Source organism: Oncorhynchus clarkii, chromosome 10 (assembly GCF_045791955.1).
Source record: "Oncorhynchus clarkii lewisi isolate Uvic-CL-2024 chromosome 10, UVic_Ocla_1.0, whole genome shotgun sequence".
In the NCBI taxonomy this organism is placed as follows: Eukaryota; Metazoa; Chordata; class Actinopteri; order Salmoniformes; family Salmonidae; genus Oncorhynchus; species Oncorhynchus clarkii.
In genome coordinates this window covers 15,076,212-15,098,258 of record NC_092156.1, presented here as the reverse complement: position 1 = coordinate 15,098,258, position 22,047 = coordinate 15,076,212, and the positions used below count along the sequence as shown (strand labels likewise).

The 22,047-nt window shown below is 40.2% G+C and overlaps 1 protein-coding gene across 15 annotated transcripts in view; it reads right to left on the bottom strand.

Moving 5' to 3' along the window:
- Positions 1–12,226: 12,226 nt before the first annotated feature.
- Positions 12,227–22,047, bottom strand: part of LOC139418047 (phosphatidylinositol-binding clathrin assembly protein-like) — a 55,710-nt gene continuing 45,889 nt past the window's right edge. For 8 of the 15 annotated variants that reach the window (XM_071167162.1, XM_071167165.1, XM_071167173.1 and 5 more), the window contains 4 exons: positions 19,720–19,779; positions 15,926–16,030; positions 14,851–14,954; positions 12,227–13,826 (listed from right to left, as the gene is read on the bottom strand). In XM_071167162.1, the coding sequence (XP_071023263.1) occupies positions 14,862–14,954; positions 15,926–16,030; positions 19,720–19,779 (258 nt within the window). In that variant the 3' untranslated portion in view covers positions 12,227–13,826; positions 14,851–14,861. The remainder of the gene's footprint in view (positions 13,827–14,850; positions 14,955–15,925; positions 16,031–19,719; positions 19,780–22,047) is intronic. The other 7 variants (XM_071167168.1, XM_071167171.1, XM_071167161.1 and 4 more) reach the window with 1 other exon arrangement.

The following is a 22,047-nucleotide window of genomic DNA, read 5'->3' as shown; positions in this document are numbered from 1 at the left end:
TCACAGCATGAAAGATTTCGTTAGATGCTGACATTTCCTGGTGAGCCTCGCTACTCAATGAAAGATTGTTGATGATGAACATGTCATAAAGAAATATGAATGCTGACTTCGTTGTTCTATTGGTTTTGTGACTGTTTAAATTAGTTTAAACTAATTTATTAAGTCTGGGTGGGGATTGCGTTAGTGTGTGTGTGTGTGCATGGGAATGTATAGTTTTTTGGGGGGAGAAATAACGGAATACATACATACATACTGTACATACATACATACACCTTGCCTTTCTACTTTATCCGAAATGTAATGTGCTGCTCTACCAGCTAACAATCATAGGGAAAGAGAACGGGTTTATAATGTTACCCGTAATGTTCCCCTAATGTTTGAGTGTCCAGTTTTCCGTTAGTTAGTGGAACATTCAGGAAGCATTCACACCCCTTTACCTTTTCCACATTTTGTTCTGTTACAGCCTGAATTCAAAATGGATTCAATATATTTATTTATTTATGTCACTGGCCTATATACAATACCTCATAATGTCAAATTTGATTTAAAAAATAAATAAATTATATTGTAGTTACTCCACAATACTAACCTAATATTTTAGGTTATGGGTATGCTTGTAATCTTTACGGACTGGGGAGTTCTTCAGGATAAAAAAGAAACGGAATGGAGCTAAGCACAGGCAAAATCCTAGAGGAAACCTGTTTCAGTCTGCATTACACCAGAGACTGGGAGATTAATTCACCTTTCAGCAGGACAATAACCTACAACACAAGGCCAAATCTACACTGGAGTTGCTTACCAAGACAGTGAATGTTCCTGAGTGGCTGAGTTACTGTTTAGACTTAAATCTGCTTGAAAATCTATGGTAAGACCTGAAAATGGTTGTGTAGCAATTATCAACAACAAATTTGACAGCTTGAAGAATTTTGAAAAAGATTATGGGCAAACGTTGCACAATCCAGATGTGGAAAGCGCTTAAAGACTTACCCAGAAAGACTCACAGCTGTAATTGCTGCCAAAGGTGATTCTACAAAGTATTGACTCAGGGGTGTGAAAAAGTATGTACATGAGATAATTATGTATTTGATTTTCAATACATTTGCTAAAATGTATAAAACATGTTTTCACCCAGTCATTATGGGATGTTGTGTGTACATATTCACAGAACATGGTTACCATGTTCTCAGAATACAAGACATTCATGTTCTAGACACGTTACAGGGGACGCTGCAGTAACAATGTGTCCAGCTTTAGGAGAATATTCCATCAACTTCCCACCAAATATGCACACAACATGGTTGCCACTTGCTCAGAATATAAGATATTCATGTTCTAGACACATTTAATTGGAATGTTGCAAGAACATTTCTGTGTATATCAGTTGTCAGGACGTCACCTGATGGTCCCAAAGAAACGTTCTCCAAAAAAGAAAGACACATCACACCCTGTTATTGTTGCCAAGCCCATCAAGGTCCTTATTGGTGAGCCACTGATCCATTCACAGCTCTTTTGTCAGTTGGCAAGGTTAGTGATACTCACATGTTCATTTATACAGTAATTATTATTCAACATATCTTCACCTAGAATATGAACTCCCAACCTCTTGGTTCACAGCATTTAGATATTCCTGCTATGCCACCATGTCTGTGTCAGTTATCTGTTCATTTGACTATTCTCTCATCATCAGCTATCTGCATAGTTGTCTAATCTTGGTGGGGCATATTAACCTGTTTTAATGATACTTCTGAATCACTATAATTAATGGAAAAAAAAATATTCAGTGTACTTTTAACAGAGCTGAGATTTACTTCAAAGTGCATTCCCCGTATTGCTTACACCTATCAAGTTGTTTCAGATCTACACCCGTGGAGGGGGTAGGTGTCACGACTTCTGCCGAAGTCAGTCCCTCTCCTTAATCGGGCGGCATTCGGTGGTCGACGTCACCGGTCTTCTAACCATCGCCGATCCACCTTTCATTTTCCATTTGTTTTGTCTTGTCTTCCCACACACCTGGTTTCAATTCCATCATTACATGTTGTGTATTTAACCCTCTGTTCCCCCCATGTCCTTGTCCGGAATTGTTTATTGTAGTGCTTGTGCACGTTATGCTGGTGTGTAATGGATTTTGTTTACCCATTGATTTATTGTTCTGTTTACTGTGGTTTTTGTTTATTAAACTGAGCCGTTGTAAATCAGTTTTTGCTCTCCTGCGCCTGACTTCTCTGCTGCCAGTACACACCCCCTACAGTAGGATTTCTTCTGGACATGGCCTAACTATACTGGCCCAATAAGCACATTCCCTAGAGCAGGAATCATAAATTAGATTCAGCCACAAGCCAATCTTTTCTTGAGCGGATGATGACGTAATTCCAAATAATTTGTAAATTAGCCGCAAGAAGCCAAAACAGACATATTACTAAAACATAATAATTTCAAACTTTGCTTACATTTGTAGACAATCACGTGTCTCTAAATTATGCGTGGGAATATTGGGAACAAATTTCCAAAATTAAAATGACTTAAGCTGATTTCCTGGTGTTTTTACAGTATTTCATGTTCTTTTTAAAAAAAAATGTAATTTTACCCCTTTTTCTCCCGAATTTCGTGGTATCCAATTGTTAGTAGCTACTATCTTGTCTCATCGCTACAACTCCCGTCCCGCTCGGGAGAGACAAAGGCTGAAAGTCATGCATCCTCCGATACACAACCCCACCAAGCCGCACTGCTTCTTAACACAGCGCGCATCCAACCCGGAAGCCAGCCGCACCAATGTGTCAGAGGTAACACCGTACACCTGGCAACCTTGGTTAGCGTGCACTGCGCCCGGCCTGCCACAGGAGTCGCTGGTGCGCAATGAGACAAGGATATCCCTACCGGCCAGACCCTCCCTAACGACGCTAGGCCAATTGTACATCGCCCCACGGTTCTCCCGGTCGCGGCCGGTTACGACAGCCTGGGCGCGAACCAAGAGTCTCTGGTGGCACAGCTGGCGCTGCAGTACACGCGCCACCCGGGAGGCCCAGTATTTCATGTTCAACAATAAAAAAGCAAAATAAAACCACCTTGCATTTCTGTCTGTAACATTCCTAATATGCTGCTGAAACATGTCCCAGAAATGTGTATATTTACAGTACCATGTCTGTACTTTCTCACATTTTCCATTTAAACAATGATGATGCCAGGTATACCAAAACAATACACAACACAGAGTTCCATCTCCAAGTTTTAATGTGGAAAAACAGACAAATTGCAACAGAATCACTTAGGACAAATCACAGAAATCACAATATGTTAAATCTCCAATCTGCAGTTGCTACATCCATTTTTTTTACTTTTAAATTAATAATATACATGGTATGTGGTGTGGATTTCAAGAAGACAATCGAGAGATGCTCAGCTATATTGAATGAATCAATACTGATAACATATCAGAGTTAGTGGAAATGTGGTCATAATTCGTGCTAAAGGGGTAATCCTACAGATTCCCATCTTTCAATGAGAAATTAATTTGAATTAGATCAGAGTGTTATAACTGTTGCCAAATAATGACATTAACGTACATTGCTATGAATGTGACAGTAGAGTTACTGCCAGGTCTTGAATCCAGGCCGCCAGCACCAACTACAAGCACCCTAACCGCTGTCCCAATGACGGATATTTCCAGGGTATGTGCTTATTGGGCCAGTATAGTTAAGCCCTGTCCAGAAGAAACCCTAAACCCTTCTCCCTAGACACTTGTGTAGGTCTGAAACAACTTGATAGGTGTAAGCAATGGGTGTGAATGCACTTTACAAGTAAATCTCTGCTCTGTTAAAAGTAAAGGACAGAAAATATTTTATTGATCATAATGATTCAGGAGAATCATTAAAACAGGTTAATATGCCCTACAAACATTATACAGAAGGCCCTTAAATTGTTGAAATAAGTCAATCACATCAATGATGAGAGAATAGTCAGATTAACTGATACCTTACACAGACATGGTGGCAAAGCAGGTAGATCAGAGTACTGTGATCAGAGAGGCTGTAAATTAAAATCACAGGTGACAATGTTGAATAATAATTACTGATTAATTGAACATACAATGTAATCATGTACAGTACCAGTGAAAAGTCAGGACACACCTACTCATTAAAGGGTTTTTATTTATTTTCTACATTGTAGAATACTAGTGAAAACATCAGAACTATGAAATAACACATATGGGATCATGCAGTAACCAACAAAGTGACTTGTTACTTTTATTTCTTATTATTACTCGTATTTTTTTGAAACTGCATTGTTGGTTAGGGGCTCGTAAGTAAGCATTTGACTGTAAAGTCTACACCTGTTGTATTCGACGCATGTGACTAATGACATGTTATTTGATTTGAACAAGGTTTTCCAGGAAACACAGCTTGGCGCCTGCTACAGTACTTGGCCAGGTATTGTACTTCAACCGGTATATTCTTACTCGTGTGATGGGAAACCTAGAATTGATAGAGGCATAAATTAACAGGTTAACCTATTGGCATAACAGGTCAAATGTAGGCAAAGGTTTTGGGGTGGAGGGTTAGTGGCTGTAAAGGAGGGTCGATCCTGGTTCAAGTCCATCCCTCACTAGTTGAATAAGAAAAGATGCGACCTTATCAGCATATTTGTAGAGAAAGATTGCCTTAAGGCTAGCTAAATCTAACTCTGTTAATGAACATTTGGCTGAGGGGAGGAGGTGGCGATGCAGACACTATATCGCCCGCTAATACAGAACTACTAAAGGCCCAGTGTATTGCTTTAGTGAAAAATATTTGTTCAATATTTTTTTATTCAGATTTTTCAGCACCCCTACTTCCCGAGGCTATGCTTATGTCCATTTACCAAGCTAGCTGCATGGTTGGGTAGATTACTTTCTAAATGTAATCTGTTACAGTTACTAGTTTACCTGTCCAAAATTGTAATCAGTAACGTAATTTTTGGATTACCCGAACACAGTAACATAATCTGATTACATTCAGTTACTTTTAGATTACTTTCCCCTTAAGAGGCATTAGAAGAAGACAAAAAATGTACCTTACCAATTGAATGACATCTATTGAAGGATAAATCCATGTTAAAGACGACATAGCTGGCAATATATGGACATTACATTTTACTTTATGGGTTGGTTATGTAGGCTTCTATCTAACCCATCGTTTTCTACTATGTACAATAATATGATTAAATTATATCTTTACATAAATACATAGATGTATGTATACATCCAAAAATGGATGTAGCAACTTCAGATTGCCCCTTTAAGTCTATCAAAAGTTTGCGAGTTTTAGCACGTGTCCATCAGGACTATTTTCTTTTATCAGCATGAATTAGATTGAGCAATAAAAGTGGGGCTTTTATTCCACAGGCTGGGATCAGCACTATGCAGCTGTTGCAAGAGCGCATTTTTCACTGGCTGTCCACTGGTTAGAAAAACTATGACTGATAGGTAGATTCAACTTCTTGAATTAAACTATTATTGGGTTCAAATACTCACTTAGATGTGTGAACAGCCATCCACAACAACCACAATCCGTGAGGCACAAATAGCTAAATGAGAGAGCAGCAGTGTGATTCACATCAATGCGCTATGTAGATATCAATAATAAGTGATATCCGTATCACCGTAGACTACACCACTGTAGTAGCGTTTATTCAAATTGGATAATCTTTGGATGCCGACAGCAGTCACACCATTGGAAGACACAGCTTGGACTGTAGCCTACAAAAGCCTATTCCTGCTCTTCCCCCCGATCCATCAAACACATTTAATGTGTCATCATATTGGTCCCTGACTTGTGGTCAGACTCGTTCAGGTGGAATCAATTTAAACTTGCGCCTTTTTCAAAGCTGATTTGAATGTCATTGAGAAAACAGAGAAGTGTCAAATCTTTTTTTTTGCAAACATCCTTTCTGAATTTAAAATTAATACTTTCAAAAGTATCTGTAATACGATTATATTTATTTGCTGGTAACGTAACGGATTATACAGCTACCGTTTTTTTTGCAACCCCTTACATGATTGCATGTACTCCGTTACACCCCAACCCTGGCTAGCTGCGATCTGAATTGAAAATCCCTACATGTAAAGCCTTATTTTTTATGATCCATTAGCTACAGTTGAAGTCGGAAGTTTACATACACCTTAGCCAAATACATTTAAACTCAGTTTTTCACAATTACTGACATTTAATCCTAGTAAAAATTCTCTGTTTTAGGTCAGTTAGGATCACCACTTTATTTTAAGAATGTGAAATGTCAGAACAATAGTAGAGATAATATATGTTTCAGCTTTTATTTCTTTCATCATGTTCCCAGTGGGTAAGAAGTTTACATTCACTCAATTAGTATTTGGTAGCATTGCCTTTAAATTGTTTATCTTGGGTCAAACGTGTCAGGTAGCCTTCCACAAGCTTCCCACAATAAATTGGGTGAATTTTGGCACATTCCTCCTGACAGAGCTGGTGTAACTGCGTCAGGTTTGTAGGCCTCCTTGCTCGCACACGCTTTTTCAGTTCTGCCCACAAATTTTCTACAGGATTGAGGTCAGGACTTTGTGATGGCCACTCCAATACCTTGATTTTGTTGTCCTTAAGCCATTTTGCCACAACTTTGGAAGTATGCTTGGGGTCATTGTCCATTTGGAAGACCCATTTTTTGACTTCCAAGCTTTGACTTCCTGACTGATGTCTTGAGATGTTGCTTCAATATATCCACATAATTTCCCCTTCCTCATGATGCCTTCCATTTTGTGAAGTGCACCAGTACCTCCTGCAGCAAAGCACCCCCACAACATGATGCTGCCACCCCCGTGCTTCATAGTTGGGATGGTGTTCTTCGGCTTGCAAGAATCCCCCCTTTTCCTACAAACATAACAATGGTCAATATGGCCAAACAGTTCTATTTTTGTTTCATCAGACCAGAGGACATTTCTCCAAAAAGTACGATCTTTGTCCCCATGTGCAGTTGCAAACCTTCGTCTGGATTTTCTATGGCGGTTTTGGAGCAGTGGCTTCTTCCTTGCTGAGCGGCCTTTCAGGTTATGACGATATAGGACTCGTTTTACTGTGGATATAGATACTTTTTCCTCCAGCATCTTCACAAGGTTCTTTGCTGTTGTTCTGGGATTGATTTGCACTTATCGCACCAAAGTACATTCATCTCTACGAGACAAAACGCTTCTCCTTCCTGAGCAGTATGATGGCTGAGTGGTCCCATGGTTTATACTTGCGTACTATTGTTTGTACAGATAAACGTGGTACTTACAGGCATTTGGAAATTGCTCCTAAGGATGAACCAGACTGGCGGTCTGCAATTTTTTTCTGAGGTCTTGGCTGATTTCTTTTGATTTTCCTATGATGTCAAGCAAAGAGGCACTGAGTTTGAAGGTAGGCCTTGAAAAACATCCACGGGTACACCTCCAATTGACTCAAATGATGTCAATTAGCCTATCAGAAGTTTCTAAAGCCATGACATAATTTTTGGGAATTTTCCAAGCTGTTTAAAGGCACAGTCAACTTAGATGTATGTAAACTTCTGACCCACTGGAATTGTGATACAGTGAATTATAAGTGAAATAATCTGTAATTATTTTCTGTAAACAATTGTTGGAAAAATGACTTGTGTCATGCACAAAGTAGATGTCCTAACCGACTTGCCAAAACTATAGTTTGTTAACTAGAAATTTGTGGAGTGGTTGAAAAACAAGTTTTAATGATTCCAACCTAAGTGTATGTAAACTTCAGACTTCAACTGTATTAGAAAATAATGCTTCAGAAATGCACAAGGTGTGTTAACTCTAGCTAGCTAGATACAGAGTATTTGTCTTAGAAATAGACAGATAAATGAAGGCTCTGGCTACATAGAGCTAGAGGTTTTGAGAACCAGAAAATGACATCGACTCCAACCACACATTCCCAGACTATGACTTTGTGTGGTATTTAGACTCCAAGTGAAGAGAAAGGAAATACAAGAGTTCTAGGTCAGTCAACTCGAGGCAAAAAAAAGTGAAGATTTGCAAATGTGAATTCACATGGTCTGTACTCATTTTCCATTCCCGAAATCAAGGTATTATGGAAGCAGGCTAAGGAACAGGAAAGGAAGCAGGAGCAGAGAGAGGTGGTAAACAGAGAGCTGATGGAGAAACCTCTGAAGCAGAACTTGGAGCTGGTCTGCAGACAGGAGAAAGACCTGGCAGGAAGCCTCTACTAGGCTCTGCAGTAGGATATTATAACAATCATCAAGCGTCCTGTCAATAACTGTTTTTGACCATTCACCGTTGCTCCCAACCTAGAATATTACATTTCCCAATAATGTGTAATGAATGTGCAATATTAATGTAACATGAATGTTACAAAATTAATATGTAAATTGTTTGTCTCCGTGTGAAAGAGCTGCACGCTGAAATCAGCTGTCCAGAGGAATGGAAGATACCTAGTCAGTTGTACAACTGAAATGTGTCTTCCACATTTATCAGAGTGGTGCAGAAATCAGAGAGGTGCAGGAGCTGCCTTAATCGTCATTGACGTCATCGGCGCCCGGGGGACAGTGGGTTAACTACCTTGCTCAGGGGCAGACAGCTCGGAGATTCGATCCAGCAACCTTTCGGTTACTGGCCCAATGCTCCTACCCTAGGATTAATGAGCAAGACAGCTAACTGTCCAAAATAACTTGTTTTTGGTAAATATAGATTTAAAATAAGGTATTATTAACTGAACATCAACAACAAATATACAATATTTTTTTTAATGAACCAGAAAATCATCAGTTACATGTGGCTGTTTATAAAAGTTAGCTGGCAAATATAATAGTCCTGTTTCTGGAATAGCCAACAGCTTGCCATTTACACAAGAGAGGTATACATTATGGAATTATGTTTCCATTATGGAAACTGGAGGAGAACCTTGAGCACGAGTCAACTGTTTGAGCATTGCCTGGACGACCTGCAAATCTCAACACAACTATTCACCCACATTCAGATAGATGGCCATATGTCCTGATGTATTGGCAGCATTAAGGGATAGGCTACTATCTCTATCTTTTCACTGTCTGTCACATTGTGTGACATGACATGTCATGTTAGACTGAAACTGGATAGCCTGGTCCCAGATCAGTTTGTTTTGTATAGCCAACTCCTATGGTCAATGTCATGCCATTTTTAGGCAAGACAGCCCAAAAAATCAATTCTATGCAATGCTATACTATTCATACACTCACCTGTGGTAAAACAGCGCTCTCCTTGCTTTCCACCTGTGGTCTCACTCATCTCTCTGCTGTCCTGTCCACAGAAACGTCTTCCTGACTCAAGCGGAAGGACTGGTACCCTCTGACTCCACAGAACAGGAGACCATCATAAAGAAGAACGCTCTGCTTGGTCCACCATCAGGGGATGACAATGTTTTTTATATTTTATTATTATTTGACAAATCCTTGTACAAATGGCAACAAAAATCTGAACTAAAAGTACCAGTTACAATGAAACAATTAAATATGAATTATTACAAGTTAACAAAACACAGTTAATATACAAAACAAAGCTATCTTTAACTGTTTAGCAGGCGAACCAATGCTGGGATGGCACTGCAATGATCACTCTCGGCTAGATTTAGGATGTCTTTCCAATTGAAATTATACAATATTTTTTTGTTGTTGCTAAAAGTGATGACATTTGTCCAATGATGCCAGTAGTGTTGCTCCTTGACTCGAAGAAGTGAAGAGCACAGGGACAGAGTAGTGACTCCTTGTGACTTTTGGAGTTTGTCTGTGCAACAGTTGCTGCCACTGTATTGACAAGCATATAGCATAAATATAAATATGTTAGCCTTTCTGAAATACAGTTTCTTTATCATCTGATATTGCAACTTCATCTGTGGAGTAGTGCCCAGGTGCCCAGATGATACAAATTTAAATTTAAATCGTCTGAAAAAAGAATATGAATATTGATAATGATCAATGCACAATTTCACATTTGAAATGGGAAGCATAGCGGATGGGCAAACAGAAATACACCTGATAATTTTTGATCCACGATTAAACGTTTTTAAAAAATGACGACGACAATTGTCCTATGATTGTTTTACTAACCAATCTAACCATAAGTGGGCACCAGTGTGGGAACGGGAAGCCACTGAGTCACACCACCCTTCCCAAGACTATTTGGCAACACTCATTTCCCTCGGAGACAGCATGACCTCTCAGCTAAACTCAAGATAAAAACTTAAACCAACAATGGCTACCACCAGTACGTTCCTCTCTTGGAAAATTGTGCTTTCATTTACTGAGCTTCTAATTATTTTCGACACCGAAACCCTAAACATTTTTTTCTCCATGTTGGGTACTGTACAGGCTTTTTTTTCAGTCAATAATTAATGTAATTTGAACCCCCTCCCTCCTCCCCATTTCTAATGATTTTCATGGTTCCCACCAGACAGGGTAAGCAACAGCCCCGTATCTCCCTTCCACCCAGCAACGGAAGCATAGCGGGCTCAGAAGCAGGCCAAAGAGCTGGAGATGGATGAAAGGAGCGGCAGCTGCAGCGAGGCATCCCACAGGCCAACAGAGGACCTCAGTGTGCTACTCTACGGCAGCCAGACCCACCTGCAGGCAAGACCCCATTAGGTCCTCCTCGGGCCATTCTTGTGTTCAACACATCAACTGGAGTCAAATTATAATTGATGTCTAGACTATGGGCGTATCTCAATAAGCATATGGTTTCCTCTACTTGCTTTTCCTCCATTTTCTTAGTAGCCAAAGTCCAATAGAAATATAAAGCTGTGCTGGCAGCCTCCAGTGTCATCTGTCTATGGATATATAGGTCAGCCTCAGCTGAGGGGCAGCACAAGCTAAAGATTACTTTGTTGTTTGGGTTGGGTGTTCCTTATGCGTGCTGCTAAATTGGGTTGGGGGACCGAGTGAAGCAGCGGTCTAAGGCACTGCATCGCGGTGCTCGAGGCATCACTACAGACCTGGGTTTGATCCCAAGCTGTATCACAACCGGCCGTGATCGGGAGTCCCATAGGGCGGCGCACAATTGGCCCAGATTCATGAGGGTTTGGTCAGGGTAGGCCGTCATTGTAAATAAGAATTTGTTCTTAACTGACTTGCCTAGTTAAATAAAGGTTAAAAATCACTCCTGATTCACTTGTGATAACACTTCATTTGAGAATTTCATTTTACCACAGTATTGACGAGAACATGATTTCAGTACGGTGCTAAAACAGTCATGAATGTGACATAGAACTTGGCTATCCTTTAACAAATATGCCATTCATTTTAGACTCAGAAGGTATTGAATCAGACATTCAGCTCTTTATTGAATCCTCCCCCCCATAAAAAGTCCAAGGCACAGAGGCTATGGAGAGTGAAGGGAGGGACGGGTGGAGAGAGAGCCTTAGGGATTGCCTCTGTGCCACTTCCATTTGGCAGTGGACACAATCGGGAAAGAGTAGCAATCTGAGAGTAACAATGTCTTTCCTTGTTGCGATGGGAAATCTCAGGCCAAACAGGATGCATCTCTTATATGGGACTACTTCTCCCCTTCTTTCTCCCTCCCCACTTGGTGCTGTCCAGCAGGGATACATGCACCTGGGACCTCTGGAGCAGAAGCTGAGTGTGGTGGGCCCTTCCCCATCCAAGACCCCGGCTAATTCTTATTTACAATGACGGTCTAGGAACAGTGTGCCTTGTTCAGGGGCAAAACAACAGATTTGACCTTGTCAGCTCAGGGATTCAATCTAGCAACCTTTCAGTTACTGGCCCAATGCTCTAACCACTAGGCTACCTTCCGCTACCGGCTACCTGCCAGCTACCTATCATCCACAAGAGGTTCAAGTAGCCAGGCCAAAGCATGGATACACACACACACACACACTTTTGTAAATCTAGCATTGGCCTCATGTTGGCATCAGAGACATGTATTCCCATTAAACATGCAATGAAACTACAAAGCAAGGATCCGGGAATGCTTTCTTAAACAAATATGCCACATGATGCTTCACAGGGTTAAATCTGCCCTGGTTATAACCTGGGGGGAATTAGAGCAATTTATTAGTCTCCCTCATATAAAACCCATCTACCTCATTTGGCCACTCGTGTCATTACCTGTATGTAATACAGTGGATTACAATTAATTATTATCCATTCACATACACCCACACAAACTCAAGAAACTGGGGCAAAATACTATGTGGAGAAAAAAAAAGAAAGAATTCAAATAAAACCCACTGAAAACTGCACTTTATTGGAAAATCAACCAAAAGTCTGCATACATCAATTTATTTATATTTAATATAAACAAAAATATACTCTGCAGGGACAATGCAGTAAATATTTGATGAATAGAATAACCTTCAGGTTCTGACCATCCTGCACATATCCTTTCCATCATGGGATAGGCTTTCTTCTATATACACACACAAAGCACCGATCAACAGTGTTCCATTTCTCCCTGCTTAACTGGACCCTTCTGCCCTCTTACCAGACATGGGATCAAATACTAATTTCACACTTTCTGTGCTTGATTGAGCTCGTCTGGCTTAATGGACCAATTTAATCGTCCCAAAACTGCTAACACAGCATATCTGGCACTCTAGACAGGCTAAAGCAAACAAAGTATTTAAAAGATGTCCAATAGTAGTTGAACCCAGGTCTGCCACTTACACAGAGCTGACCTTCCAGTGACACAATCACAGCTTTTCCCCCTGCCTCCTGTGAAGATCACCTCCCTCTTTCCCCCAATCCCAGTGCTGGTCTATGTAAAGATGGCCCCGAGCCTGAAGGACACACTGCACATTCAGGTTGGAAAGGCAGCCATGTAAAATAAACGACATGCCAAGCGTAAAGCAGAAATGCGGATCCATCTCAATGCCGCCGAATCACAAATGTAGTGCTTTGCTAGTGCGTGAAAATGTTCCCTTGCAAAAAAAGAAAAAAGACCCTAGCTCACAGAATGGACTGTATTGAATGAATACCCTTGTTTGACGTCCATATCACCCCTTACACATGGAGGGTTGTAACTTTGAGCCACAAAGAACTGTGCTTGACATTATGCCAGTTCAGTGATTAGAGCTAAACTGTCTGTTGACAGTCAGTTAAATTTTTTCATCTTTATATTAACTATTTTTTACTCTCACTCTCAAACTCCAATCATACAATCAATCATAACCATGTATAAACCTGAATACCTCCCACAAGGAAGAGTTCAATGACATTATTATTATCCCCCCCCCCCCACCCACCCCATTTCCTCCATGGGTAATTATAAATAAATACTAACAATACACAAGGAATGTCTACTGCAAATGTAATACAACTTTTTTGAAAGAAAAAAATATTGAAATCATGGTATAAAACAGAGGTTAGCGTTACTAATCAGTGATGGTTAAATTAGATAATGCACGATTGATGATCAGATCAAGCAATTCTTCCACTCGTCCCACTTGAACCCACGTCCTCACCCCAATAACATCAAGCTGTTTGTGATAACCCACTATTTTATACATAACAGCAAAGTCAAATTATCTCCCTTTCAACACCCATGTTTATCTTTTACAGAAGACAAATGGGATGAGTGATCCCTGTAGAGGGGTCACACACTTTTTCTCGTAAGACAAATTACAAAATGGGATCCTTGTCCTACGTATATTTGACACGTCTTGGACATGGCTTCCTCCCCTTGATTCCTTCAAGTCCTTTCTTATTTGGGCTGATATTCTCAACGATGAGTAAAAACAGAATTTTACTTGAAAGTGAAAGTTTAGCTGCTTCTTGGTTTGCCTTCAGAGGACAAAAGCCTCCCTTTCAGGTTACATGAACTGCATCTGCAGAGAGAAAGAAAGGTCATGCTGAATACAGTCACTAAGACGGGTTATCATTCAAAGCATTTGTTTTAGAAAATGATTATGCCAAACATTCATACTCCTTGCTTTCCTTGATAACAAATCAAACTCTTTCACAAACATAGGCCAGAATACAATAAAAAAATAATTTGATTGTGTGTGGTTTTTTTTTTACACAGGTGTTCTCAGCTGTGTGTTTGATTTGCACAGCAGTGTCCATAATGGAGGGCATTGACACTGATTCAGGAATCCCCAGTCCCGTGTCATGACCTGTTGAGCGGTCCCCCGGCATACAACAGGACTGACTATTCTTTAATCCAAAATGCCCTCCATCCAGGACATACTGCTGGCCAAATCCAACACACCTGAAACTGCAGTGCAGAACAATCTATTGAATTCTGGCCTCATTTAGATTTAATTTGATGCAAATGTGATGTATGCAAACAAAAAATGTAAATTGCAACATGATAAACATACATATAGGGCTCCAGTCCACTCTGGAGAAAATAATCAACATATTTAGCAGTCTACATTTAATTTAATTAACTTTTTTTTTTTTTAACATTTGACTTAATTAACTGTGTTAATTATTTTTTTTTTAAACAGTGGCATTTAACAGTCAACTTCCACAACATAATTTATGCAAATGTTGATTTGATATTTGATGCAAACCAAATGGGGCTGTGTTTTAAAATAAATGTCTCAAAGGTTAGTCAAGTGATAGATATGGTTTAATAACAGTACTACTTTTATTACACTGTCAAAATGTCACATGGACCAATGTACTTTTTGAACAGTGTTGTTTCGCAGTCTCGGTCAGACTTCCGTGCAGACATGCAAGGCATCTTACAGGTGGTTGAGTGACTATAAAGGGAATGACTGAGCCAGTGTTAGTTGTTGAAGCACAAATAAAATCAACAAACTCACTGTGTACACGGCAAGCGGAGCAAAAGTTTGCAGATATGAGCATGCAGCACACACGCCAAGACGCACACAGGACATGTACCTAAAGATGTTCTACAAGAAATCCTTGAGAGAGAGCTGGGCAAAAGGGTCCTTTCCTGGCGCTCTGAGAGGACTCTGACTGGAGGGACTAGAAGCTGCCGAGGACTAGTTCAGAGAGAATGACAGGGTCAGGGGAATGGAGGAACAGCTAAAGAGGGAAAAAGAAACGGGAGGAGGGGAAAACCTAGCTACAGATATGAAGGGAGTAGAATGGAGAGCACAAGGTCAGGTCCAGAGTGTAGCTGCCTAACATGTTCAGTGTGGAGGTAAAACCTTACAACTCTTGACATGAGGACAGCAGATCAGAGTATCGTGTCAGAAAAGATACCCTGCTTCCCCAAAATATATTCTCCTAAGGTTGCTACCATTCTGATTTAGAGCCTACTGAAGAGATGAAACAGGGATGAGGGTGTACATATCCATAGACTTACAGTAGTGAGTGCATGCATACATTTTCACAACATCACTGAAATGGCATGAGGGTGAATGTGGAAGCGCATTCTGAATAGAAGTCCCAAAACACAGAATTCCAATTGCCCTCCGGAATAGAATTCTTTATGCCACATTACATCATTTAACAGTGATATATGGAATACCTATGTGTGTATTCCAATACCACTTTTATGGAGAATGGGTTGTGGTGCTGGATGCTTCCTGCTGACAGATTTTTCCATACATACAACAGGCAGACCACCTCAGTGGGAGGTAATTTGGCCACAGAATCAGACTTAGATAGCAGAGATCAAATCCAATTTTGGAATTAAATTTAAATAAACTTGCCGAATTTAAATGGAATTGACCCCATTCTGATAGATACTAGTTCAAGGACGTGGACAATTTAGCCAGGCACCTCACCTCAGAAAGCAAGAAGATTTGGGATCTGCTCCAGGGTGAAATTTCCCCTATGTACAGATCTATGATCAGCTTCCCCTCACCCATTCCTAGCCATAGCCATTAGTGGGGGAAATTCTAAACTGATCCAAGATCAGTGTCTAGAGGGCAACTTCACCCTACTCCTTGGCATCTGTTCAGATGAAAGCTCCTGGGGAAGGGAGTAGAATGGAGAGCACCTGTACCTGTGCTCCTGGGGCCGGGCCAAAGGGGTTGGCCGGCCTCACAACCGGTTGGCTGTACATCATGGTGGGTTGGTTTATCATGGCCATGGAACCCATCTGGGGAGGCTGAAGAAAGAGAAACAAGCAAACAAAATTAAAATTGTGAAAATCAAAACGACATCCTGCTGAAGAAATGGCCATCATTCTGACATAACTGCTTGTGTTATTCCAGTGAGACATGACGGGTTATGTAGTAGTACGATGCCTCAGTCTCAAGTGCAGTGGAATTTGAACAGAACAAAATCATTGTTTAAGTTCCTCGGCTGATTTCACTCTGTTGACTAATTAACTGTAGTTCAAATATACAGTAGCTCCTTAATGAGACAAGCATTGGGCAGTAAAAGTTAACCACTACAGCTGAATCAGCCCATCTTGTGATGCATGGCATTGTCAATCATTACAAGACATCTGTCACTTTTCCATTTGATTCGTCATGAAAGCCTTTGGCTCGTCTATGGATGTAGAAATTAACGAGACCATAGTTTACACTATACTGTGCAATACACTGCCACAAATTGGTCCGGGTGTTACATGCTTCAAAAGCCAAACAAACACTGATTAAAAACATAAAAGGTATTCCCCATAGAAATATAATGGGAAAAAAATGGCTTAGGAACCTCTATCCCTGGCAATTTGACTGGTAAAATCATGGGTACACTCACAATGGCTACCTGGTATTGAAATGCAATTATTTCCATGGTAATGTAGGAATGTTCATTCAAATGATGTGGCTCATGCAACGGAATATTGTTTTCAATATCAGTTGAGTTGAATCAACAAATCACAGCACATATTGATGGGTACACTTCCTGTTTTACTTCCTGATTTGCACCTATGGCCGTTATTCCATAATTGCCTTGAATGTGGACGCCTGTTCTATTTATTCTATGGTATACATGCGGTAAAGAGGTCAATCAAACCCGACCAAAACAATGGAACTGCAATGGAAACGGTGGGGGAAAGATCCCGAACCTCCTCGTTGCCCCCCCAAGCAAAATTTGCCTAGTTAGGTTATTGTTTATATGTGTATTTTACACTATGTTGAGGTAAAAATCAAAGTATAATGCTTGTAAGGATGTCAACCCCAATATATGTTCATTTGATCTTAATCAACTGCATTGCAGTTAAAAATGACTGACTACCACCACCGATTTCCAAGTGCTAGCTTTGCCACCAGCATATACGAATGGGAGTTAGCATTTAGCAGTCACTTCTTCTAAACCCAAAAAAGGGACAACTTATAAATGTTTTGCAGCGTAAACAGCCAAATGTATATCCAAATCAGACTGTAGTAACCACATTGTGGGCCTGTTACAATACATCAATCATAACGAACGCAGTGGAGTGGCACTTTGGTCTGTAGCTCTCAGCAGCTGTTTAACCACCCACAACATCACCGCCGCTGACACCAGCTCTCTCACCACCCACAACATCACCGCCGCTGACAAGAACACCAGCTCTCTCACCACCACCAACTCATCAACACATCACTAGAGTAGGGCTCTGATGGTCATGGAATTTTGCCTGGTCGTCCAGTCTTCAGTCAGTTGTTTGTTCCACACAAATATATATTTTTTAAACAAAACGTTTTGACAGATGTTTTATTTTCATGATGGTCTTCATCCATAATCGTCAGTTACACGATTATACATTAATTGTGCCAGCCCTACACTGGAAGTCAACCAAATCTGTGCTACTGCAATATTATGCTGGTGAAATAGTACATTTTAATTATTGTAAGGACTTGGCCTTTTAGCTTCTTTAAAAGCACAGGAATGGTCACCTTTGCATTGGAAAGGCCTGTATTCATAAAGTGTCTATAAGAAGGAGTGCTGATACAGGTTCAGGCCCCCTCGGTCCATTCATTATAATCTAAAAAGGCTAAACTGATCCTACTATGATACGCTTTATGAACCCGGAACCTGGAGTGAACCAGTGTTAAAGGATTTCTTTTTTTTGCAGAAGTCAACCTAGCAAACAACAATTGTCATTGGTTCAAAGAAAGGGGAATGATAATTTCTTTCTGACAAACAGAAGGCTTAGAGATGTAAACAACATCAATTAATGTACTGAATGTGGTACTCACAAATCTCCAAACAGGTCTGCTACAGTATGGTGCAACATTCTCAGAACGTGTAAAAAATAATGTTAGATATACAGTACCAGTCAAAAGTTGATACACCTGCTCATTCCAGGGTTTTTCTTTATTTGTACTATTTTCTACATTGTAGTATAATAGTGAAGACATCAAAACTATGAAATAACACATGTGGAATCATGTAGTAACCAAAAAAAGTGTTAAACAAATAAAGATATATTTCATATTTGAGATTCTTCAAAGTAGCCACCTTTTGCCTTGATGACAGCTTTGCACACTCTTGGCATTCTCTTAACCAGCTTCATAAGGTAATCACCTGGAATACATTTCAATTAACAGGTGTGCCTTTTTGTGGAATTTCTTTCCTTCTTAATGTGTTTGAGCCAATCAGTTAGGGGTGGTATGTATACAGAAGATAGCCCTATTTGGTAAAACACCAAGTCCATATTATGGCAAGAACAGCTCAAATAAGCAAAGAGAAACAGCAGTCTATCATTACTTTAAGACATGAAGGTCAGTCAATCCAGAACATTTCAAGAACTTTTAAAGTTCCTTCAAGTGCAGTCTCAAAAACCATCAAATGATGAAACTGCCTCTCATAAGGACCGCCACAGGAAGGGAAGACCCAGAGTTACATTTGCTGCAGAGGATAAGTTCATTAGAGTTAACTGTAACTCAGAAATTGCAGCCCAAATATATGCTTCAGAGTTCAAGTAACAGACACAGCTCAACATCAACTGTTCAGAGGAGACTGCGTGAATCAGGCCTTCATGGTCGAATTGCTGCAAAGAAACCACTACTAAAGGACATCAATAATAAGAAGAGACTTGCTTGGGCCAAGAAACACGAGCAATGGACATAAGGCCGGTGGAAATCTATCCTTTGGTCTAATGAGTCCAAATTTGAGATTTTTGGTTCCAACCGCTGTGTCTTTGTGAGACGCAGAGTAGGTGAACGGATGATCTCCGCATGTGTGGTTCCCATCATGAAGCATGGATGAGGATGTGTGATGGTGCTTTTCTGGTGACACTGTCTGACTTATTTAGAATTCAAGGCACACTTAACCAGTATGGCTACCACAGCATTCTGCAGCGATAAGCTCAAACCAGATGGAATGGCGTAGTGGGACTGTCATTTGTTTTTCACCTCCAGGCTGTGTAAGGGTTATTTGACCAAGAAGGAGTGCTGCATCAGATGACCAGGCCTCCACAATTAACTGACCTCAACCCAATTGAGATGGTTAGGGATGAGTTGGACTGCAGAGTGAAGGAAAAGCAGCCAACAAGTTCTCAGCATATGTGGGAACTCCTTCAAGACTGTTGGAAAAGCATTCCAGGTGAAGCTGGTTGAGAGAATGCCAAAGGTTTGCAAAGATGTCAATGGGTGGCTACTTTGAAGAATCTCAAATATAAAATAAATTTGGATTTGTTGAACACTTTTTTGGTTACTGCATGATTCCATGTGATATTTCATAGTGTTGATGTTGTCACTATTCTTCTACAATGCAGACAAAAGTTGTTTTTTTTTACATTAAAAAAAATATAAAAATCCTTGAATGAGTAGGTGTCCAAACTTTTGACTGGTACTGTATATATAAAAAGGGTTCCGAGGCATGGCTTCATGAGATTGAAAAGATAAACCCCCCCAAACTACTTACCATTCCATATGCCATCATTCCCGTCGGCGTCGTTGCAGGGAAGGCCATGACAGATGGTGCCTGAAATGACACAAGCAAAGATGATCACTCAATGAACCAGGACACTTTTACAGAAAGTTAGTCATCTTATATGCAGTCAGTTATATGCTAAGTCTCTTTGGATAAAAACGTCTCCTAAGTGGCAGTGCCTATATAAAGTCTAGGCCCCCTCCATAAAAATGTATTAACTAAAATGGTTGTCGCACAAGATTTCATCCCCTTGGTTTACGCAAGCCTAAATTAGTTCCAAAGTCTAATTTGGCTTAACGAGGTTAAATTATATGGAATCACTCTGTATGTAATAATAGGTGTTGACATGATTTTTGAATGACTAAGACAGACAGAACATTTTCTGTAGTTGCGGATCAGACCTGCACAACAGTCAGGAGGAATTTTGGACCATTACCCTTTACAAAACTGTTTCAGTTCAACAATATTCTTGGGATGTCTGGTGTGAACTGCTCTCGAGGTCATGCCACAGCATCTCAATCGGGTTGAGGTCAGAACTGACTGGGCTACTCCAGAAGGCGTATTTTCATCTGTTGAAGCCATTCCGTTGTTGATTTACTTCAGTGTTTTGGGTCGTTGTCCTGTTGCATCACCCAACTTCTGTTGAGCTTCAATTGGCAGACAGATCGCCTAACATTCTCCTGCAAAATGTTGTGATAATCTTGAGAATTCATTTTTCCATTGATGATAGCAAGCAGTCCAGGCCCTGAGGCAGCAAAGCAGCCCCAAACCATGATGCTCCCTCCACCATACTTTACAGTAGGGATGAGGTTTTTATGTTGGTTTGCTGTGCCTTTTTTCTCTCCACATAGTGTTGTGTGTTCCTTTCAAACAACTCAACTGTAGTTTCAACTGTCCACATAATATTTTGCCAGTAGCGTTGTGGAACATCCAGGTGCACCTTTGAAAACTTCAGACGTGTAGTGAACAGCAGTAGCTTCTTCCATGGTGTCTTCCCATGAACACCATTCTTGTTTAGTGTTTTACGTATCATAGACTCGTCAAAAGAGATGTTAGCATGTTGCAGAGATTTCTGTAAGTCTTTAGCTGACACTCTAGGATTCTTCTTAACCTCATTGAGCATTCTGCGCTATGCTCTTGCAGTCATCTTTGCAGGATGGCCACTCCTAGGGAGAGTAGCAACTGCTGAACTTTCTCCATTTATGGACAATTTGTCTTACCGTGGACTGGTGAACATCAAGGCTTTTAGAGATACTTTTGTAACCTTTTCCAGCTTTATACATGTCAACAATTCTTAATCTTAGGTCTTCTGAGATCTCTTTTGTTTGAGGCATGGTTCACATCAGGCAATGCTTCTTGTGAATAGCAAACTCACATTTTGTGAGTTTTTTTTAATAGGGCAAGGCAGCTCTACCCAACGTCTCCAATCTCGTCTCATTGATTTTGAATCCAGGTTAGCTGACTCCTGACTCCAATTAGCTTTGGAGAAGTCATTAGCCTAGGGGTTCACATACTTTTTCCAACCTAAACTGTGAATGTTTAAATTATGTATTCGGGCAAGAAAAATACAATCATTTGTGTGTTATTAGTTTAAGCACACTATGTTCATCTATTGTTGTGACTTACATGAAGATCAGATCAAATTTGCTAACAAATGTATGCAGAAATCCAGGTAATTCCAAAGGGTTCACATACTTTTTCTTGCCACTGTGCACGCACATGCATGGTCCCTCAGTCAAGTATTGAATTTCAAGCACAGATTAAATTACAAAAACCAGGGAAAGCATAAATTACAAAAACCTTTTTGAAACCATGAAGAAGGGCAATGGTTGGTAGATCAGTAACAATAACAAATGGCTGTGATGGAAGAAAACAGAAGCTGGATCAACAACACTTTAGTGACTCCATAATTAACAACCTAAATGACAGAGTGAAAATAAATAAATATACAGAATACAAATATTCCAAAATATGCATACGTATGCAACAAGGCACCAAAGTAATGCTGAAAAAAAAACAAAAGCAAAGGAATAACATTTTTGGCCAAAATGCAAAGCCTTATGTTTGGGACAAATCCAACACAACATCAGAGTAACTGCCTCCTTATTGTCAAGCATGGTGGTGGCTGCATCACAGGGAGAGGATTTCACCTTTCAGCAGGACAGTAACCTACAACACAAAGCCAAATTTACACTGGAGCTGCTTACCAAGACAGTGAATGGTCCTGCTTGAAAATCTATGTCAAGACTTGAAAATTGCTGTCTATCCATGATCCTGAACAACTTGACAGAGTGCTTGAAAAATCTTTGAAAAGAATAA